Source organism: Orbilia oligospora (assembly GCF_000225545.1).
Source record: "Orbilia oligospora ATCC 24927 unplaced genomic scaffold scaffold00109, whole genome shotgun sequence".
NCBI classification, from domain to species: domain Eukaryota; kingdom Fungi; phylum Ascomycota; class Orbiliomycetes; order Orbiliales; family Orbiliaceae; genus Orbilia; species Orbilia oligospora.
This window is the reverse complement of record NW_011645666.1, coordinates 436,684-457,424: the sequence shown is the minus strand read 5'-3', so window position 1 is coordinate 457,424 and position 20,741 is coordinate 436,684. Positions and strand designations below refer to the sequence as shown.

The window sequence follows — 20,741 nt, the reverse complement described above, 5'->3', positions numbered from 1 at the left end:
ACTTTGGTCCTACAATTAGGCCGTCCGTTGGTCTTGGTCTTGGAAAAGGCAAGAAGCGTTGAAGATCGAGCTTCACATGGGAACCCGGCTATATGCAGCTGTCTTAGTGCCCTGCTCAGAGCTTGTGATTGCAATTTGGGGACTAATTGTTATTCAGTTGAATTGATCAAATGACAAGTCCATTCTCGTATACGCGGATCTCATGGTATTCTCCTTGGTTCATCCTTTGCTTCTAGACCGCATTTTGACCCCGGTTTTTGTTCCATGGTTTTGTGGGGAAGCTGTCCTTATAATTTAAAGGGTTTATAGCCCGCCATATCGCGCAACTTTGCAGTAATTATAATCAGGTCGGTAGCTATAGATTTTTTTTGTCATCCGAGCGAGCCTGGTCTGGCCTGGCCATATGTGGAGCGAGACTGGCAGCTAGCAGACATGTGGGGAATACATGCAGGCTAAGAAATCGAAATCCTTCTCGAATGTTGTAAGATGTAAGATGCACAGTCGTCCGATTTTATCGTTCTGTGCGTCATGAGCGCAAATATTGGATAGGTCCTGAGATTGAAGTATATGAAAAGTATATGTTATTCTGCCCAATCGAATTCCGCTGAAGTTGTTCGAATGGCGCGACGTCGTGGCGCTTCAAGACCTTGCTTCCTATCAACAGCCGCCAATACTTAAATCAGCTGCGGCTGTTGACGAGAACAATAATACTGGCTCCCAAATTTAATCTTACATGGCTTAAAACGCCATTGGTATTTATACACTGCATATTCGCAGTATGCCACGTATACACTCGCGGTTAATGTGTTAACTTTGATTACGAATCAATACATATGTAGTTATCGATGCAAATGCTTGCCCTTATAAGCTTAAACCTAGCTCGTCTGACCGCTTGCTTGATGCATTGTCGTGACGGAAGCTTGCACATTGCAGATAACGGAATGTTCAAAGTCCTTAATTAGCAAGGGGGGTTCGTTCCACAGCAGAATCCATCCAATTCGTCCACTTATAATTAAACATGTGAGAATCCAAGATGGACTGCTCAGTTAACGTTATAACATCAGGAATATTCTGAATTAGCTGTTGTAACAGGGACAATTTATTTCGTAAACTAGAATTAATTGCTGCTGCGGGGACAATCGACGCGAATAGGTTCAAGTCTTAAGATATTAAATCCCTCCTGGTATCAACGAATTCCATTTATTATGTCCATCCTACTCTGTATACTTGGCCACCGATCTTATATATAGGGTTTCAACCATCCTTTTGTCTATAAGAAACATCTCAGGAGATCAAATACCTACATATAATCTCAATCTATCAATACTTTGAGATCAAACGGTCGTCTGGCCTTGATTCATCGAGTGAATTTCACTATAACTACGTACGTTCCCGCTCAAAGACGGAAGAAGGCCTAGTCATCAACCAAAGAATCTCTCACATCGTCTCATCGTCTCATCCTGGGATTCCAACTCTGCATTGCATCTGCAAAAAGGACGGTGTAACCAAGGTATGTATTATGGCAAGGCATCGTTTCCTTTTGCTGCACGGCGCTCCTGCAAAACCGAAAACCCACCTCGTGACAATACCCCAAACCAGGTATAATCGACAACAAGCCGCATGCATCTGCCCAAACAATGCTCCAGCTTCGACGCCACAAAGTCCAAGAGAAAACCTGATATTGGGTGTGTCTCTGGTAACCTCTCCCTTTTGAGGCCTTCCAGCCTAAGGTCCGAAGTGCGAAGAAGGAAAGACGGGTGAGAAGACGAACCGTCGCAAACCGTTTAACCACCAGCCAGTTTGGCCATGGTCATTCCACCATTTTTATTCGCCTAGACACATATCCGTCACTTCGCTCGGGTAAATTGTAGGCCTAGATCGATATCCCGATTCGTGGCTCGAGATAACGATACATACGTACATACGCTCCTAGGAAGCTGTTTAGGTAAGAGTTTCCGAAAGTTTTGGCGGGATAAACCTGCTTTTTATGCCTGGTTACTCCCACGTCCAGGCAAGACATTCTCGGCTGTCTGATAAGTGGTTGTGTCCAGCTCGGATCATTTAAGATATGCGAAATCTAAACTTCCTATCGCAAGGCAACGAATCCAACCGCTGGTGTGGGAGCTGGCAGGTTTACTGTCCAGGGTTTGAAGTTCATCATGATCCAGCTGAATGGAACTGCAATTGATTCGAGTACTCTCTCGCTTCTAAAATGAAAAGACCCTGACATTTTTAATGTTCAAATCGTTTTCAATTGAAACCGGCGCGGGATTCTGGTTTTATTCAGCTTGGGAGATTCCGACAGCTTGGAATTAGGTAATGTTGGAGAGTTTTTGGAGATGCAGAAAAATTGCTGGGTTTGAAGCTTGAAGTATGAGGCATGGGCCGTTACATCATCAGGCAGCTGGAGGTTTATCTACCAATTGTTTACCGCACGTGTTTGCACCCTCCGGCCTGGGTGACACCACCAAGGGTGCGCAATGCTGCCTAAGAAAGGTAAACTCCACGTGCATCGCTGGGTACTAGCGACCCAGGCCCTTTTCTTTGGTATCGACGAGTACTGATCAGAAATGAAAATTTGATCTCATAGAATTATCCGACTCGGTTGGTGGCGCCGAGGCAGTGGGAGCCTGCAGTGTCGTCTACTCTCTACTGATTGACACGATATCAAGCCTTGCAACTCGGTGACCGGCAATCACACAAGGCAACTTTTCCAAGATATCCCGATATGCTTGTCTTGATGGCTTCATGCGCGGGCGTCGATGGAGGGGCTTGACAGGACTGTCTCACCAGAATTTAACCTTTTTTCGCGGAAGAGCCGTTTTTGTGATATCCTCATCCGACGTCGCCAGGCGCCGGATTTGTGAATATGGCTACGGCTTCACGTCTCACAGGTCAGCTTGGTCATCTAGATAGGCTGGTGGAACCGAGATGAAGACCCACAAGCCGCTGCATCTTGCGAATATCCAACGACGACACCCTCAATATCACCCCCAAAAGTGGTCAACACACCCATGCATTTAGATGGCCATTGCTCTTCTCAGGGTTCCGGCCGCGTTTTAGGCAGGCAGTCCGAGGATGTTAGAAATTTGGATGGGACCCCCCGCGCAGTGAGACACATGGCGAAGGGCTAATTCCGCTGGATGATTTCTATGGAACCAAGGAAAGGTTAACCTGTGTGGGGTGCCATACCCTCTTGAAAAACATCCAGGATGGCAACGATTCAAAGTCGGCGAATAGGAGCACTCGATACCCAGCCTCTAACCTAGCGTTGGCTGGCATGTTGCTGATTGTGGTACAGAAGAAGCTTTGGAAAAGCAAGATCCTGGTTACATATGCACACACTATTTCGAAAGGCGTGTCGCTGGGAGCGACGCAGATAGGCTCGCTCCGAGGAGAGATTTCGACTTCCTCTTTTCGTCAGAGAGGCACATCGTTCTTGAATGCGCTGATACCTTGGTCCGAATTTCGCCGTCGAGGAGGTTTTTCTTTTTATACAAGTTCCCACACTTCTGGGTCCGCATAGACTGTTGAGATATAAAGACCCACTCACATTTCTTCACCTACCTCGCCTGGCGAGGTTCCGATTTTGACCTTGATCGCACGACTTCAACTATATTATTGGCCCTCTTTACCATCCTTTGCAGATCATTGTATCATTAGGTTTTATATGATACCCGGGACTTCGACTACCCTCATAACGTATTTCGAACATAAACATACACATTTAGGGAAACTTCTTCTTCGACTAGGCTTGTAGCGGATCTGTCCGGCCTGGTAACGCCATTTCAGGATTAGATTCCATGACGGAGGACAGGGCGCTCTTTAGCATGCCCATGTACTTTGAAGGCAAGAAGACAATACACCCACGACATTCCACCGAAGCTCTCCAAAAAGGGCATAAGAATCTCACAATTTCCACCACGATGTCTTCCCGCGACTCCGTTTCCTCCAAATCCATCGGGTCATCATACTCCTCAAGAAGTAGCAATGTGCCTCAGAGTGCATCTGACACTACAAAATCAACGGCTCCCAGCCCGGCTGTTGAGTTCAGAGATACAACCAATGCGGCCAACTTCACGCCTATCAGTACACAAGATGTAATGATATTTACTTATGGCTATCGCGGTTATAGCGACCCCCTCTCGATACCTGGAGGGTTTGAAACAATAAGCTGGGACGTAGAGAAAATTGAGGAGACGGTTACATCTCAGTTCTTGAAAGAGAAAATCCCAACAGCTAAGGGGAAAGAAAGACTAGATGTGCCCTTGGGATTCGGCGATGGGCTTACTGACGAAACATATGCCGAATGGGTGGTTCAGAAAGCCAAAAGGTATACAAACCCAGTACCTTTCGATAGTCTATAGAGGCTACAGCTAACGTCATCTCAGACTTTTCCTTCTTCTATTAGAATTTGGCATGCCAGAGAAGATCTTTGACGTTGTCGATTTATCATGGGATGACGATGACTTACCTCTCGAACCCACGACCATCCACCGGTTGAAACTTCGGGAAAATTACGACAGGGCTTTGGAGAATAAGTTTTATAAGCGCCAGTTCTCATATATCCTCAAGGAATTTAGATACAAAAGCCACATCGAATTCCAGGAAGAAGATGAGGTTCCCCTCGTTGTTTCCTACCGTCAGAAGACTCCTGGATTTTCGTTCCCTCAAGACGATCGAGTACATCGCCCAAGGCACAAGGACCTTTTGATGTATCGTCGGAAAGTTATATTAGGGCCGGGGCCTGACAGAATCATGGAACACGATTTCCTTCCAGAAGTTGACACCTTGCGAAACCTTCGACACCCTCACATCGTCGATGTTCAGGCCACTTATACATATCTCGACGAAGGCTACCTTCTCACAACTCCCGTTTGCGACTGGTCCCTTAAAACTTTCATCCAGAGCCCATCGAGCAGTTTCAAGTCCCTCAACAAGGAGCAAAAGCGAAGGAAGATTTTGGGCTGGATCCACTGCCTCGCCGATGCTCTCGCATACCTTCACGAACAGGATATCAGAAAGTTAGATATTCGACCGCGCACTATCCTAGTCAATGGTGATAACGTATATTTTTCCGATATCGCCGTTATCACCGGCCTCGATGCGAACTTTGGAAAGATCGACCATGTCGAGGCTGAACGCTACGAGTATGGCGCACCTGAGAACTGGGCCCGAGTTCAACAGTCACACAGTACTCCTTCCACACCAGTTACATCCACTGTTCGCGCCCGCTCTTTCTTTAGATCCATTTCTATGATATCCGGCAATAACAACAACAATAATCCCCAAGACGGACATATTTCCGATGCATCTGAGCAATCGGCCTCTAGCGAAAGCGTCGACCGGGTCCCTCCGACTCAAGCCGATGAACGGGTCAGCGACCCTTCCAAACAATTCAAAGCATCAACATTTTCCCTTGCTTGTATCTTCATGGATCTTCTTACGTTCAATGCCAAGAAGAAACCTTCATCATTTCAATCGCATCGCTCATCGAAGAAGAGTTCTTCTCGCGGTGGCGGCAAGCCAGATGTCTCTTTCCATGCGAACCTTGGACAAGTTGCATCATGGATCGAGGTACTCGACAAAGAAACCTCTTCCAAAAAATACGGCGATGACCGTGCCATCAAAAGCATTTTACAAATATGTTCCAACATGTTTTATCGCGAACCAGACCTACGGCCGGCTCAACGTGATGTTGCTGATATGGTCTGGAACGTCCTCCGTGCTGAGGGTGGGATGCCGCATTGCGGGACGGACCCCACAGCGCCGCCAAAGGAGGAACTGGAGGAAATCGCTTTTCTTGGCCGTGGAGACCCCGAATGGGAGTGGCCTTGGGATCAGCGACGCCCTAGCCGGACTAGACCTATGACTGGGGTCAGTGGGATGGAATACATATAATTTTTTAAAATAGCGTAGGGCTCAAGAACCCCGGGCGGGCGGTTCCGATGGAAGGTTTAAGGTGCCGAACATGATATTTCCCAGAAATTACCTCTTCATAATTACCCTTATCTAAAAGCTTATCTTGCTTCCAGTTGCGCAATTGCATATTTCCTTTGTTCTAGATAAGCGATCGGTTCACATCCCTCATCACTAGCACAGCTTTGACTTACTCCTCATACGTGTAGTTTTATTCTGTATTTCCCCCTTTTTTTCATATTTTATTGACACCATCTGGGAAGGCGTTTTTCATGTGTCGGCGTTGGTGGATACCTAGGTACTTAGTTATTGTGGATACTCGTTTTGGGTACTTGTCCATTTTGATATTTTGTTGGCTTGATGCAAGCCGCCTCATCCTCTACACACCAGCACTACAGACTGTACATACATACTCTATCATCATCTGCTGCTAAGAAAAGATCCATCTTCTAATATAGTGGCAGTTCTAATAATCGGGTCTTAAACCCTCATTATCCTTACAACCCAATCAAAACCGATTATTACGATCAGTTAGAATCGAATCACGAGTTCTCCGTGACAACACCACGACTTGTGGCATTTTTATACAGGCTCTGTCACTGTTAAGGATGAATAATTCTAGCTAGAATTGGCTAAATTCCAAGCTTATATGCCAGTATACATCTATCAGGAGAGCATGGAGGTGGCTACTGCCTTGTAGTTCACTTCAGAATGCCCACAGGTGCACATATAGATAGCCATAGTCTGTTCGGCGGCTTCATGTAACCCTGACGAGCCGTTTCCGCCACAGTTGGAGATTTCTTTATTACTTAGCTCCTAGTTCGAGTCTATAAATTCTAGCTTGAAGTGCTCTCAGTAAGTTTATACGCAGTTATTAATATTTGTGTTTTATAACTAGCCGTACAATATTGCTATGCGCGGCAAATCGACGTTGTAGAATACACATCTACATAGAAATATGGCATGCTTAACACTGTCTCGTCACGGACATTATCTTCTTTTCCCGTTTTCAATTTGAAAAAGAAAAGAAAAAAAAATGCAAAGTCAATAAAACGTCAAATCAATACTGTTCATAAACGATACACCAACTCCGATGCCAGGCATCAGAGCCCTAAAAATTTGCTAGGGTAGTAACCCCCCCTCATCCCCCCACTTTCCCGCCTTTAGCGTCTTACGTACCTACGGAGTATTATGTACCTCCCACGATGCCGGGATCGCTCGTGTAGACTGTTTAGACCGTGCTCAAGACAAGTGAATTCCAGACCCGATTTTAGATATGTTACCATAATAAAAGGTCAACCTTTGTATAAACCGGTCTCAAAAACCCGACTGATATAATAGAAAACCGGGCCCGGAATTTCAGGCAGATGTATTTATCGAAGCATTTCAGCCTGATTCCAGTGTGGTTCTCATGAAAGATAATGGGGGGAATTAGTATGCGCACGTGCGGAAAGGTTTCGAGATTGTAGTCCAGACAAAATATTGTACGATAATCATGATATGAGGGCATCTAGGTAGATGCTGCTGGTGCGGATATATGTTTTTATGAACTAACCAGCAGGTGATATATGGGGGGCCTGGTGTGTAGATAAAGTGGGTCAACCAAGTAACCTTAAGCTTGGTTCATTTTGATCGTGGTGGGGGAAAAAAATACAACAATAAAACGTGTTGTTTATGAAGTCGGATTGATATCAACCAACGATGCCTCCTCGTGGGATTCTAGATCGAGATCCTGTTACTCCACCAGGGATTTTAACCCCTCTCGGGAGGGATAATGTGTCTTTGATGGCTATTTTATTAGCCGCTGTTGCGGGATAGTTGTACAAATCGGTTGATATCAAACCGATATCAGGATCGAGAAACCACGAATGCAAAAGTCAAAAACCCTCTCGGTTCGCTTGGTAGGCAGACATATAATTTATACGGACATTGCACCGAAATGGGAGCCTAAGACCCCACTATGTGCCGCGGCACGTTGAGAGCACTTGCATATGTACTTCCAGATATTGGGGTTTTCTTTGATATCTTCACGGATGTTTCGATACTAAACTTTTTTTATTTTATAACAATGGAACTTTCCGATGGATATTCTAGGTTATAAAAACAATAGGTGGCGTCGCCTCCTGTTTCTAGGGTGTCTTGCTTGCAATATCTGGGCGGGAACGGATAAGATGTGAAGTCGACGTCGTTGGGGCGAATCTGAGTGATAGAACTGAATGCATTGTGAGTGGTCTTATAAACCAATTGTGACCGTTCGTTCCTCTTCCTCGGGGTGGGGGGTTGTTTAAAGACACCTCCGATCCGAATTGTCCTTATTTCAATTTTTACAAAATAGCAGATGGAAAAGTTATGACTGTTGGAGCGTTTGAACCCCAATTCATCTTAAGAGTTTGTGAGAAACATAGAATTGCCGACTGACAAGAACCTTATGAAGGGATTGTATGATAAGACGACATGGGGGGGGGGGGATCAAGAGAGGGTATCAAAGAGAAGTCTAGGAGTAAGACGAGACGAATATAGGAAGCTTTCGAGGGGATAAAGGTATGTATTATGCCGGTTTGTATTGACGAGGAGCTAGAGGAGAAGGGGTATGAACAATGGGTGTCGGTCGAACTGAGTTCTACACCAGGGTCGGAGATTGAAGGGGAAGGTGAAGCAAACTGTTCATTGCAGGGCAGCACCGGGATGAGGACTTTGGTGAGTGGGCGTGCCAGGTCGCGCGCGTTAGATCGGTCACGGGGTACTACATGGGTCGCGGCTAAGAGTCGCATATAGATTCGGCTTCACAGTATTACGATTCAAAAAGTATATGGAAATTATTAAAATCGAGTTTTTGTGACCACGATAGGGGGTGGTTCCCCGTGGGGTGTCATTAATCGTCGGACGGATAATGTAGATATGGTACAACCAAGAGTATGCATTAACCTCGGATGCGTTCTTCGTGTAATAAGGGTTTTGAGGGTGGGTAGAAGGTTGAGGAGGAACAAGCGGATATGTATAAAACTCCCTAGGTGAAAAAGATGCCGACAAAAAAGGAACTGGAAAATGAAAAGAAATAGCTGAAACAAGGAAATATATACAATGCGATTATACAATTCCGAGTTTCGATGCGGCTAAAAAAAAAAAAAAGAGTTAGCAATTGAAGATAAAATTTTGATAGAAATAAGGTTTTGCATACCAATATCCAGGGCATCAGTCTCGGCACCGAGCTTAACGAAAGCCTTCTTTCTTCCATCAGGTCTTATTAAGGTGTTAACCTTAACTGGCTTAATATCGTAGAGCTTGTTGACGGCGGCCTTGATCTGCCTCTTGTTGGCCTTGACATCGACAATGAAGACAAGGGTGTTGTGCTCTTCGATCTTCTTCATGGCACTCTCGGTATTAAGAGGGTGCGAGATGACCTTGTAGGCGTCTAGGCGGGGAGCGTGTGGGATCGACTTGCGGGGGTACTTGGGGGTTCGCGAGAGGGATAGAGTCTTTGGTCGGTGGAAGGAAGCCGATAGTCTGACCTTTCGGACCTTGTGTGGGTTGACACCCTTGAGGGCAGCCTTCTGGGCGGCTTTGGCCTTAGGGGCGGCTGTTGATTAGATGATATATGTCAGTCTTCAGTTCTCTCGATATCGATGCTAGTCCCAATCGCAATTCGTGGATGCAATTAGATGTAGATGTCTGGCAGATCCAATCTCTTTTTCAAGCTTCCAATCCCGTCCTCGTTTCTAGCTTCACGATTCCTTCCTTTCTTTGTTCCATACGATCTCTGAAGAATCCTAGATCTCTGGAGTATGTATCATCTATAAGATCACCCCCCTCTTTCCCACCAATTCGTTCTCCAACTCATCCATTCCGGTATTACACCCGCCTTTATCATTCTCGGACAGCCTTCTACCAGACATCTTCAATCCATCCACCCAGAATTGCGAAAGCGATATAAGCCAAAATTGATAGCATTAAAAACCCACCCTTTCCCTTTGTTGCAGCAGCCTTTGGTGGCATTTTGTCGAGTAGTATCCGGTAGTTAGAGGGGGTTTGTCGACGATGTAGGGTTGGCGATGTCGTGGATGTGGTTGCTGGATATTTTTGTTGCTTTGGAAGTCTCTAAACGCAAAAGGTTCCCACTGAATTTTTAGCGAAAAAGCAAAATATTAGGGCTTTCTGGTGCCCTAATCGCTTGTCCGAGAATGGAAGTCTTCGAAGGCAGGGATGGCAAACACAACACATACCGAGCAAAACAACACTTTGGAGAATGAACTTCAAGGATGCGACGATACGAGCGGATTTTGGAGTATTAACACCTCACAGGGTATACTGCTACGGGGATTGGGAGTGAAGAGTACGATTGATTGATTCATAGTCAACTTCGTTCGAGGATATTAATCTACGAAGCTAAGTCCACACATTTGCCCCCTTCATGGCGAAGCAGTCGAATACCAGGCCAAGAGGGCCCTGGCGTTTCTCCCTGATTCCTATCATCGTAAGCCTACTCTTTATACGTTTCTCTAAGGCTGCTCCGATACCTCTTCTATCAGATGGTATCTCAAGATCGCACGTTTTATACAAACGTGGGGGAGCCTTCTCAAGTTGCAGACAATGCGATCCTGCGAACGGGGACACTGCAACCTTATATTCTCCTTCGTACACAATACCGGATAATTCCGGTAGCCCTGGCTGGCCAAACTCCTCGAATCGTCTACAAGTAAATGGATTAGGTGTAGACATTTTAGATCCCTCAGGAGGCTCCCAGAGTGTACCGCTGCAAGTTACAGCCACTAGGTCCTTACCGCATGCAGGAGGGGGTGCGAGCAGTGCCATATCGGAACTGGATCCAAGCACGGCACAACATACCATCGAGAACCTGAATACGGGAGCAACAGGATCTGGTACCGGTGGCTTCGGCGGGATTCAAGTTGCTACCCATCCATCGCGAAGTCAATATACCCTCAGTCGGTACGCGAGCGCAAATTAAGGCCAGTGTGATATTTTATAGAAATATAAATCGTATGAGAACCTGGCTTCGTACGTTTACCGATGAAATCTAATATGCCTACCCAAGCAATTTACCCAGGAATAGGTCATCAATGCATCGAGTAGGATATTACCGATAGACAAACTTGGAAGGTTAATATTAGCAATTAGGAAATTTTATACAGCCTTGTGAATAGTCGCTTAGAGAAATAATGAAAAACGTTGAGGACGGGTCAGCCGCAGCTGTGATAGTTTATGCAATGTATCACATTAAATGTCTATCATGATAAGTGCTTAAAGATATTGCACGGAATTATGTGATTGCGATAAGGGAGAATGATAATATCGGCTCCATATGCATCTCGACCAATGAGCGGGTAACGGGTAACTTAACTTGCACTCAACGTCTCAGTGAATTCGTGAATTAATTGATGAGACCCAGACCATGGCCATATGATGGTTGCTGGAGATTCAGCCCAAATGCAACACTGTCTTGTGTTGCACAATCAACCCACCAACATTTTGTTTCGGTCCTGGACTTCAATACCAACCAACATCAAGCAGCTCTTGTTCAGCGCGCCTTGGAAAACCATGTGGACGACAATCTGAAGCTACACGACAGGGCTGAAAGCTAAGTTCTAGATGGAACAAGAAAGGGAACCAGTGGCTCAAAAGCCAGTCCTCTCCGGTCTGCGCGTGAGGAATCCGACCCCGTCAACGATCGAGTACACGGTCACAACACGGCCTGAAAGGTGGTCTCGTCGATTCATCACAGCCTTGGTTTTGAAGGTTATCGTGCTGGGGATAATTTTGGGGTTCATTTTACTGAAACAAGATTATTGCGACAATGGACTGCAGGATGGCTTGAGAAATTCTATTCTTAATCTCAAGCCGGATATCAATCCCAAGCATCTCGATTTGCTGCGCGGGAAAGTACACTGGTACTATCTCGCACTTCTTGGCTTCTCTGGCGTTTGGATTGCGAGTTTGAGAGGGTATACAGGTTAGTTCTTCCCTGGCCTGTATTCACGAGGCCCAAGCAACTTTTGACTTGTTCTTTCCTGTCTCCTCGAGCCTTTTGATATGAGACACGGCATCTAAACTCTCAGGCATTCTTTTGGTTTTGTTTTTTTTCAGGCCTTTGTTGATTTGTTTCTTGGTACAGAGGAAAGCTTGCTTGTTCTTCGAGGTCTTGGAGTTCAGGTCACAACATCCCCCTCGTCCTATTTCGTCAAAGCCAACACCAGGTTCATTCCGACATCTACGATTCAAGACATTTTTATTCATGAAGGGTTCGTTGGGTTTGAGGTTCGTTTTTACTTGGCGATTGTTATCAGGGATGAAAGCGAGGTAGTGGTGGTTTTTCCAAAGCTTCTACCGCGAAGAGAGATATTGGAGAATGTGTGGCGGGGCAGCCGCAGCCTGTATGAGCCTGAGGCAAAGGCTCAGTGAATCCTACCGAACAGTCCATATGTCGGTTCGATTTTCAATATCACGGAAAAAAAAAAAAAAAAAAACTTATTGCCGAATGTTGAATAGCAGGACTGCAGGACAAACAGCATACTTTTTCTTTTGGAATGTTGCCAGGTCAGAGGAATATACAAATTCGTCCTAAGGAAAGCACCAAAGAAAAGTACCGTGCAGTATATTCTTATGTCATAGTTATCGGCATGGGATCACATGGAAGCCGGAAATTTGTTAGCTTCGCTTTCATCGACCAGCGTTGATATGGGTTCCGAAAATGGCTCGCTTGAGGCGCAATAAAGAGTTTTGACACTTCGAACAATATTTACCGACAGCTTGATTTGCCCTTATTTTCTACTCCATTTTATTTTATTTTTCTTTAGACTGTCTTTTGGGGGGCGGTTTCCATGCTTCTTATCATATCAGTTGGGGAAAATGCCTCTCACAAGATGTCATATCGAACTGTTGAGTTCCCCATCATGATGCAATATTGCTCGGAGTATCTTACCACACAGCCTTTCCCTCCGATAATCCATGCAATATCTTCGATCTTGATACCATCTTGCAGGGAATAAATACGTAGGTATTTGTACTTGCTGGCGAAGTGAGTCTAGACGCATGGATAAGGTTTCGAGGACGAATTAGATGGTGCAAAATATCCAAAATATGAGGGAGGGGAGCACAACATAAGCAGTGTGAAGGGACCTGCATTATCATGACTTCATGAGGATTAGAGGTTTCAGTTTGGGGAGCAATTGTACAGCAAAGTGCCAGTACACAGTGCACAGTACATTTCGCTGGCTTTGCAGCGGGTTAAGGTGATAACAGCGCAGCCCGCACCGGCCTGTAGATCGAAATCGATGGGGGAGCTCGAGTCCAACATAATATTGCCAACATCGTTCCAGCAGAACTTCAATATATAATATTCTTAAGTACTTATATATCTAAGTACTTACTTCTTACTTATATTTAGATCATACATGTTAACTAATATGAGAGCAGATTATCGCATTGTTAAAACGTTTTGTTTCCAATTCATTCGCCAAAATATTTGATTGTCTGGGAATCCCCAATCCAGCGAAATTACTCAATCTCCCCAAACAGCCACCAGCATTCCATACCGGAGAGAACCCCTAAAACGCTGCGGGTCCCTCTGCCACCTGCATGCCCCAAAATGCTCCAAATGCTCCAAATGCTTCAAATGCCCCAAGTGCCCCAAGTGCTCCTAGTGGGGGGTTACCCGGACTGTCATCTTAGAATAGCTAGCTAGTGGCGAGCCAGTGGCAAGCCAGCCCGTCGACCAGAACTTATGTATGTACTGTGTAAGTAAGTACGTACCCACGGAATAAGCTAGTGAGCTATCGTCATGAACGACGCCCCAGACACAAGCACCCTCCCAAGTCGGATGTGCTGTCTGCTAGCCGCATTATCGCTGGTCTGTTGGACAAGACGGATGTCAAAAGACCTGGGGGGTGGTTGGCAATAAAAACCCGCACCTTCTGACCCAAAACCAGAGATAACACCCTGAACAAGCAAGCTATAATTGTAATTTATTCTTGCACATGCCCGATATTAATTCTTGCTTGTTCTGACTTGACTTTTTAAGGGCGTCGGAATCCGCCTCTCTCGCTCTGTTCAGTTCAGTTCGGTTCTTCTGAGATAATATAAAAATAAAATAAAAATAAATAAGATAAAATAATCCATTCAAATTCATTCAGACAGATTATATTACTTCATATAGACCGGTCCTCCTGCCACTTTAATCTTGCAATCCTCTCACACTTCAAACGTTAACTCCCTTTTTTTTTTTTAATCCTTCCCTGTGCTTGAGCCTTTTATTCTTTCTACTTTTACTTTTGTGTGGTATATACCTGTGGGTACTTATATAAACAATTAAATACCAGAGCGTCGAGGGGATAAGAAAAGAGATCACAGAAACTTCAACCTGCATTCGAACAAATACAGCTAAATGACACCAACTGTTAGCGTTAGAGGCACACCCGATCCAACTCTTGCAACACCGCCTCCTTAACCTGTCTGGCGTCTAAGACCATCCGGTTTCATTCTTCAGATACTTCTGCCACATACCCTCAACCCAGACTGCTTGTTTTCTTTTAAATACAAACAATCAAGACCCTTCTTCTTCTCCTTCTCCCCTTTTTGTTTATCAAAATATCGAAATCGGGAAGTCAAAGAAAACATTTTAATTCTTTGGAAACATCCAACCAGTCGCATTCGGCCTTTTATCCAACTTTGGACAGTTGAGAATTGAGTTGCGGAGTATTTCATAGGAGGATCAACACATCTTGTTATTTTAAACCGAACAAGTCGAAAATGGCCGCTCAAATGTGTGCTTTGATGCCGGCAAGCCCGTTACCTTTGGACCAGGCCTCTGCTGAGGGTGCATACGAACTTATCAAGGAGAATTCACTTCCGGCTGCCGTTAAGGAGTTACTCGATTCTGTGGATTCTTTTGTGGGCAGTCAGTTGGCAGACAAGCAATCAACATGGTATGCATTTCTCTCGCAGATATGAAATTATATGTTTAAGTAGTCACTAACAATGAACTTCTTGTTTTAAACAGTTTCTGTTCATACCATTCAGACCTCGTTAAATCATCAGAGAACCCAAAGCAGTTGGAGGATATGTGGATTCTTCAACGGGATATTAGTGCCCAACTTTTCAAAACTATGATGGCTGTCATGCGTTCCGCTGGAGATCTCGCTCGCCGATACAGGAGTGCTCAAGGAAACACTTCTGCCAGTGGAATCAGCACTCTGAACGACTCGGATTTGGAATTAGCATTTACCGGTGACGCAAGAGGCGGTTACCAGTGGCTTAATTGCTTGGCCAGAGACGAGTGTGATTGGGTTTGGGAGGCAGTCAATAACGATAGTCAATCCCTCGAGGGTAAGCTGATATCCATTGAGCTATGCAATCACATATAAATTTATAAATAGCTAACAAGCTTATCTTTACAGCACACTGCCCTGCATGCCTCCTAGGTCGTGCTATCGATTCGGAATCTACGATCAGACTTCTTATAACAGCGGCCAGACTTCTCAAATGGGATTTCTTTGTCGTCTCGATCCAAGAACACCTCGCCTCCGACCCATGGTGGGGTCCCGGATACTGGGAAACCATCGAACCAAAAGCCAACCTTCTTGGAAACCAGATCCGAGAACTACTCCAACAGTGCGCCGATATTCGTCGGGATCTTCGAGATTTCAATGCTCGAGAATGTGGGAAACTAGTTCGCTCGACACCTTCTAAAAGGGCAGCGAGTCACGGCCCACTCGGTTCATCCGCCCATTACTCTACAAGCATCCCCATGAAAGTAGATTTGAGGCAACTACACGAGCTAGTCGACATACTCACTCATCAAGAGATTCGAGAGGAGCAGTCCATATCCGGTGCTCTTCGGCCATATAATCATGCGCGGATGGCCAATAATTACAAATTAGCAGCGTACTGCTGGTTTGTGCTGATGTATAACATGTCATTGGCCCCTTCGAACAATCTCACACCGCCGTTTGATCCGCGGGTGAGTAGGATGAAGATGAGGTCTAGAACTGTTTAAAGTATAACTAGCGAATCTGTATTGTCTATCTTTTCTTCTTCTCCTTCTTTTCCTTCTTACTTTCCCGTATTTTTGTCTTTCTCCTTATACATTCTCTTAATCTTTGTTTTTATTATTGTCTCCTTTCTTGTTATCTCTGGGTTATATGGGCTATATTGGTTATCAGAATCAGGCGCATTTGGGACTTTGGAGTATATCATATCAGGGTCTGGGATAAGTTACTCAGAGGCTGGATACTATATTTGGGCCACGAGGCTGGTTACATTTTTACAGCTGTACTTTAAAGTTGACCTTCTTTCATTCAACATTCACATTTTATCAAGATAGACCTTTGGGCTTTCTTAAGGGTTCAAATTTGCGGAGGGAGCCGCTTCTACCAATTATATTTTTTTGCTAATCGAACCGTTAGCCCTAACAATACACAAGTAGGCATATGCATACTATAGTAAACGTCATAAAACATTTAATTCCCTCGTGCGGCCGCACACAAGAGCCTCAGAACCCCATATATGTGACCTATCGATAACTTACTTAATTCGACGGGACGGTTTGGAGGGCATGCTCTGCTATGCTACCGAATGTATGCTAAGCTAAATCAGATGACGGTGTTGGCTGGGCGTGTTTGTCTGGGCCGGGCAGACTGAATTCTGGTCTGCTTTGCTTCCAAAAAAAGGCTCCACGCAAGAAAACATCCTCGCTCTCATCTCCTTCACCCTCTCCATCACCCAATCTTCGGCATCACCAAACGCCATAATCCACTCGACTTCTCTCGGGAACTCACCTCTATCGGTCAGAGGCATAATATACTCTTCAAAATCTCATTTCTATTTGCTAAAATTTATAGCAGGGTCGTGACCTGCTTCCCGGGTTCAGTGGCCTCTTTGTTCGTCTGCCAGCCACAATTTTCCATCTAGACGTCCCCGCGACATCTTTGTCTCCTTTCTGCACGAACCCCATCTACTTATCGTCTATCGAAGTCATACGATTCTGGGGACGATAAAGATCTTGTGGACATTCCTGTCCACGACCTTCATTTCTTTTTGAATCCGTATAACACTAATCATCTACCTCCCCTGGCCCGAAACAATGGCTTCACCGTCGCCCATCGCATCACCGCATATACACCACATGCAGATCGACTCACCTCCTGCACTGCACCACCATGGCCATCCGCAAGCCGGCCAGCAGGGCACATCGTCGCTTTCAAAACGAGACAAGCGCCGTACCGCGATTGCTAACGCCCTTACGGAACTGAACAACAACTTCACCTTGAGCAAGGATGACCGGTACAGGACGCAGCTATCGATACTTAACGCAGAAATGCGAGCGATTGCCGAAACCAATTGTCACCCGGATACCAATGGCATACTACCGGACTTTGGGGGAGAGGTAGAGGCGGCCATCGATGAAGTATTGAAGAACTCTGGTGTGATTCTCCCTTCGACAGCCGAGAAGGCGGGCAGGTTCTACAGTAGGTTCATCGACAAGGTCAATGACAGTGTGGAGCAGAGAGATGTCGAAATGACTGAACTGAACGTATGTTGAACATTTTACGTTTTGATTTATACAATCGGTCGCTCCCCGGAACAAAGTACTAACAAATGTTCCTCTTTTTTTTTTTTATTGGTTATATTATAGATGTTTCATGAACGTCGGAAGAGCACCATCAAAATGCACCACGAACTTGCACTTTACCATGCGGAACAGGAATACCAGCATCTGGTTGGTAATATTAGGCAGAGATTGTTGACGAGGCTTCAGCAAAATCGTAAGAAACTCATCTCTGACAAAGACAATCTCGATTCCACCGAACCATCCTTCGCATTTTTACACCCTACCCACTACGCAAACCTACAGCACGAAAAATCACCTGCAGGCCGTCTTACCGATATATACTCCTCGTTAGATGGTGCACCGACCCGCAAACTGCGTGGTAGGCGCGGGGAGGACCACAACGGTGATTCTAAAAGCGGAGACCTATTAACAATCCTTCAAACGCTGGAAAGTTCCGGCGGGTTACCTTCTAATGGCGGATTACATGGCTCGCAAAGCCCCGGTGGCCTTGGGAAACGAAAGCGGGCAAACAACCGGAAAGGCGCCGCATCTCGCGACACTGATGACATTCTCTTCAGTAGTTTTAACGAAATTTCTCGTCCCTCCACGCCAAGATCCACAGATGCGACGAGACCTTCACGGTCAGGTGTCCACGCGAGCGACTTTGTGAAACCTTTGTATACCCTAGAAAAGCTGTTTAGCGATAAGGAGCTCACAGCTGCTACTTCGGCCGCTCAAGTCGCCACTGTTAAGCACTATATGGTGAAATTTGCATCCGATAACGGTAATCAAGGTCAGAGTTCGCAAGCAAATGGGCAAAATGCCGATACACCAGTGAACGGCGAAGACGCTGTTATGGATGAGGACAGTGCCAACGCACCTGCAGCAGGGCCAACGACGAGAAATGTGACGAGTGCGGCTGCCGCTTCTCAAGGGCACAACATGACACCGGTTATACCCCCGTCATTTCTTACTAAGAGCATGACGGCGCCGCCACCGGCAGGATTAAAGCCTGAGGACGCCGCAGGAGACCTCGCGGAGATTAGGCGATTAGCGAACGGGGGCGCACCGTCTTCTTATGTTGCTGTTAATGGGGCCATTGGACGCTCGGGCACTCCTAATATGAGGTCGCTATCCGGGTTGGGAGGGGCAGCCATGAGCAGAGGCGACAACCTGAGTACCATGAGTAGTCGACGAGGTGGGTTGGGAAAAGAAAAGGATGACGATGATTCCGCGAGTGCCAGTGGGAAGAAGAGCAGTTTAGGACTCGGGATTACGAGTGCGGGGTTGGAGAGGAAGGCAAGCGGAGATGGAAGTGAGAGGAAAAAGCAGCGGAGGAACTAAGCTCCTTCTTAGCAGCATTTCCTCCGCTTTTGTTTTATGATAATGCACCAACGGCCTGCATTTGAAAATTTTTGTTACAATGTAAAGGCATAAGGTCTGCAAGCTTTGGTTAGAGGGTACTTTTTGGTGCTCTTGTTTGACTGGGCGAAGGGCGGGACAGGTTCGTGTACAATATGGTTTCCCTTTTCCTCTTTTAATACTTCGTTCGTGGGGGATGTTTGACCTGCATAAGGGCGTTACTGGGTGACCTTTCTGGCTGTATTTTACATTTTAGTCGGTGAGCGTTCTTGAACTCCTTTGATTTTTGATTTTTTTTGATAGTATAGTATAGTGCTATGTGGTAGAATGAAGAATATAAATCAACGTTCGATCGATTTGATACGGAAAGCAGCGGCCGCGAGTTTAAGGTCGTCCGGTCTCGGTGCAGGGCGGAGCTCAAGGTCCTCTTGATGTTTTTGCCATGTGGGTGCATATAATTTCCTGATTAGTGACAGCCCAGAAAGGCAGATGATCGTCAGTTACCAACGACGGTTGAGCTCCTGTAGTTGGGATGACAAAATCCAACTGAGGCTTTGTCAGGGCTTGACACATCCAGAAGTATATTCATGTCGGAACGAGACGACTATGTTTTGTAAAAAGAACCAGATCGGATGAGAAAACCTACTCGTTTCTTCGAAAGCAGAAGGGAAGCCCGGCATACGCAGCATGCATGCAGTTGGAGTTTTTTTTCTCCCGATATCTGTGATTGACATATAATTTTCTGATCTGTTATGTCGAGTCTATGCGCATATGCAAGGTGTGTGCTATGTGTGTGTGTGTGTGTGTGTAGACATACCGTCTATACCACTTCTCACTCGATCAAGAGTATAAAAAACAAAGCAAAAATTACCACTGGTTGGACACATTCTCGGCTACCTCGCGCTGATGGATATATATCCAATTGGATGGATAATTTGTTAATCTATTCTACCAGTTGATGCGCGCGTATCACTGGTCGGGCTAGGTCTTTTTTTTTCTGTGGGGGTGGGTACCTAGATACTTAGCGTTCCGAAGGAGATGTGACCGACGGATGTGGACGGCCTGTCGGTTAACGGGCCTCGATGGTTCCAATCGATATATAGGGTCCAGAGTTGTTGAGATTCAATCCGATCAATTGAAGGAGAAACCGGCTGCGATTGTCTATAAACTTCCAGTTTATGGATTAATTTGTGGAATTAATTACGGCTTGCTTTCTGTGGAATGTAAGCATATATGATACTTACTTTACTAGCTAGTCTCGAAGCCCTTGCTAGCTAGCTGTAGCTTAGGGAGCTGCAGATATATAGTTGTATTCTTACACATAGTATGTGAAATTCTGAGGTGATACTTCTTTGGCGATCCGGGCCCGCGCGCGGGGTATGATACTGCATTTCAAGTTATGATATATGATATAACAGTATTCATGATTAACTTGCTGAGTATGTTGATACTACTGTTAGGCAAGGGGGGCGGATGGCGGGATCGACCCGCCGATTGTCTTCGAAATGATATCTGATTTTTCTTTGTCTATAAAACGATCGCGAGACGATGAGTATAAACTCTAATTGGTCGAATTGAGGAAACCGAAGACTAGTGAATCTAGATCCGTAGGACAGATGCGTGTGGCAATTGCGCAAGGGAGTTTGGAGCGTATAACTACACTATTTACATTTTGGTTAGAGATAAAGTCGAGTCGGCATATATGTGCGTATATCGAACATGATGGAAGAATCCTATGAAGCGGGGAAAAAAAATCTGGGTCCATCGTATGCGTAGGTAACTAGTCTCAGGGGTACAGTGTACATGAATACTTAGAATCACTGGTCTCACAATTGCCAGGAAAGAAACGATTCAAAGGATTCTTTGTTCTTCTTCTTCTTCTTCTTTTTTTGGAGGGGGG

At 45.5% G+C, this 20,741-nt stretch overlaps 5 protein-coding genes across 5 annotated transcripts; 3 read left to right on the top strand and 2 right to left on the bottom strand.

Annotated features, from left to right (window-relative positions):
* Positions 1-3,803: 3,803 nt before the first annotated feature.
* Positions 3,804-5,901, top strand: AOL_s00109g131 (uncharacterized protein; the record flags this gene model as incomplete). Its single annotated transcript, XM_011126612.1, has 2 exons — positions 3,804-4,333; positions 4,392-5,901. The coding sequence occupies 2 exons, from the start codon at positions 3,804-3,806 to the stop codon at positions 5,899-5,901; spliced, it is 2,040 nt and encodes a 679-aa protein (XP_011124914.1).
* Positions 5,902-9,006: 3,105 nt separating this feature from the next.
* On the bottom strand, positions 9,007-9,912 carry AOL_s00109g130 (uncharacterized protein; the record flags this gene model as incomplete). The annotated part of the gene is made up of 3 exons (XM_011126611.1): positions 9,007-9,032; positions 9,098-9,496; positions 9,879-9,912. 3 exons carry the CDS (start codon positions 9,910-9,912, stop codon positions 9,007-9,009), a joined length of 459 nt encoding a protein of 152 aa, XP_011124913.1.
* A 390-nt stretch (positions 9,913-10,302) lies between these two features.
* On the bottom strand, positions 10,303-10,728 carry AOL_s00109g129 (uncharacterized protein; the record flags this gene model as incomplete). Its single annotated transcript, XM_011126610.1, has 1 exon — positions 10,303-10,728. The coding sequence occupies one exon, from the start codon at positions 10,726-10,728 to the stop codon at positions 10,303-10,305; it is 426 nt and encodes a 141-aa protein (XP_011124912.1).
* Positions 10,729-14,679: 3,951 nt separating this feature from the next.
* On the top strand, positions 14,680-15,925 carry AOL_s00109g128 (uncharacterized protein; the record flags this gene model as incomplete). Its single annotated transcript, XM_011126609.1, has 3 exons — positions 14,680-14,855; positions 14,930-15,255; positions 15,327-15,925. The coding sequence occupies 3 exons, from the start codon at positions 14,680-14,682 to the stop codon at positions 15,923-15,925; spliced, it is 1,101 nt and encodes a 366-aa protein (XP_011124911.1).
* A 1,086-nt stretch (positions 15,926-17,011) lies between these two features.
* Positions 17,012-18,823, top strand: AOL_s00109g127 (uncharacterized protein; the record flags this gene model as incomplete). The annotated part of the gene is made up of 2 exons (XM_011126608.1): positions 17,012-17,461; positions 17,564-18,823. The coding sequence occupies 2 exons, from the start codon at positions 17,012-17,014 to the stop codon at positions 18,821-18,823; spliced, it is 1,710 nt and encodes a 569-aa protein (XP_011124910.1).
* Between the last annotated feature and the right edge of the window lie 1,918 nt (positions 18,824-20,741).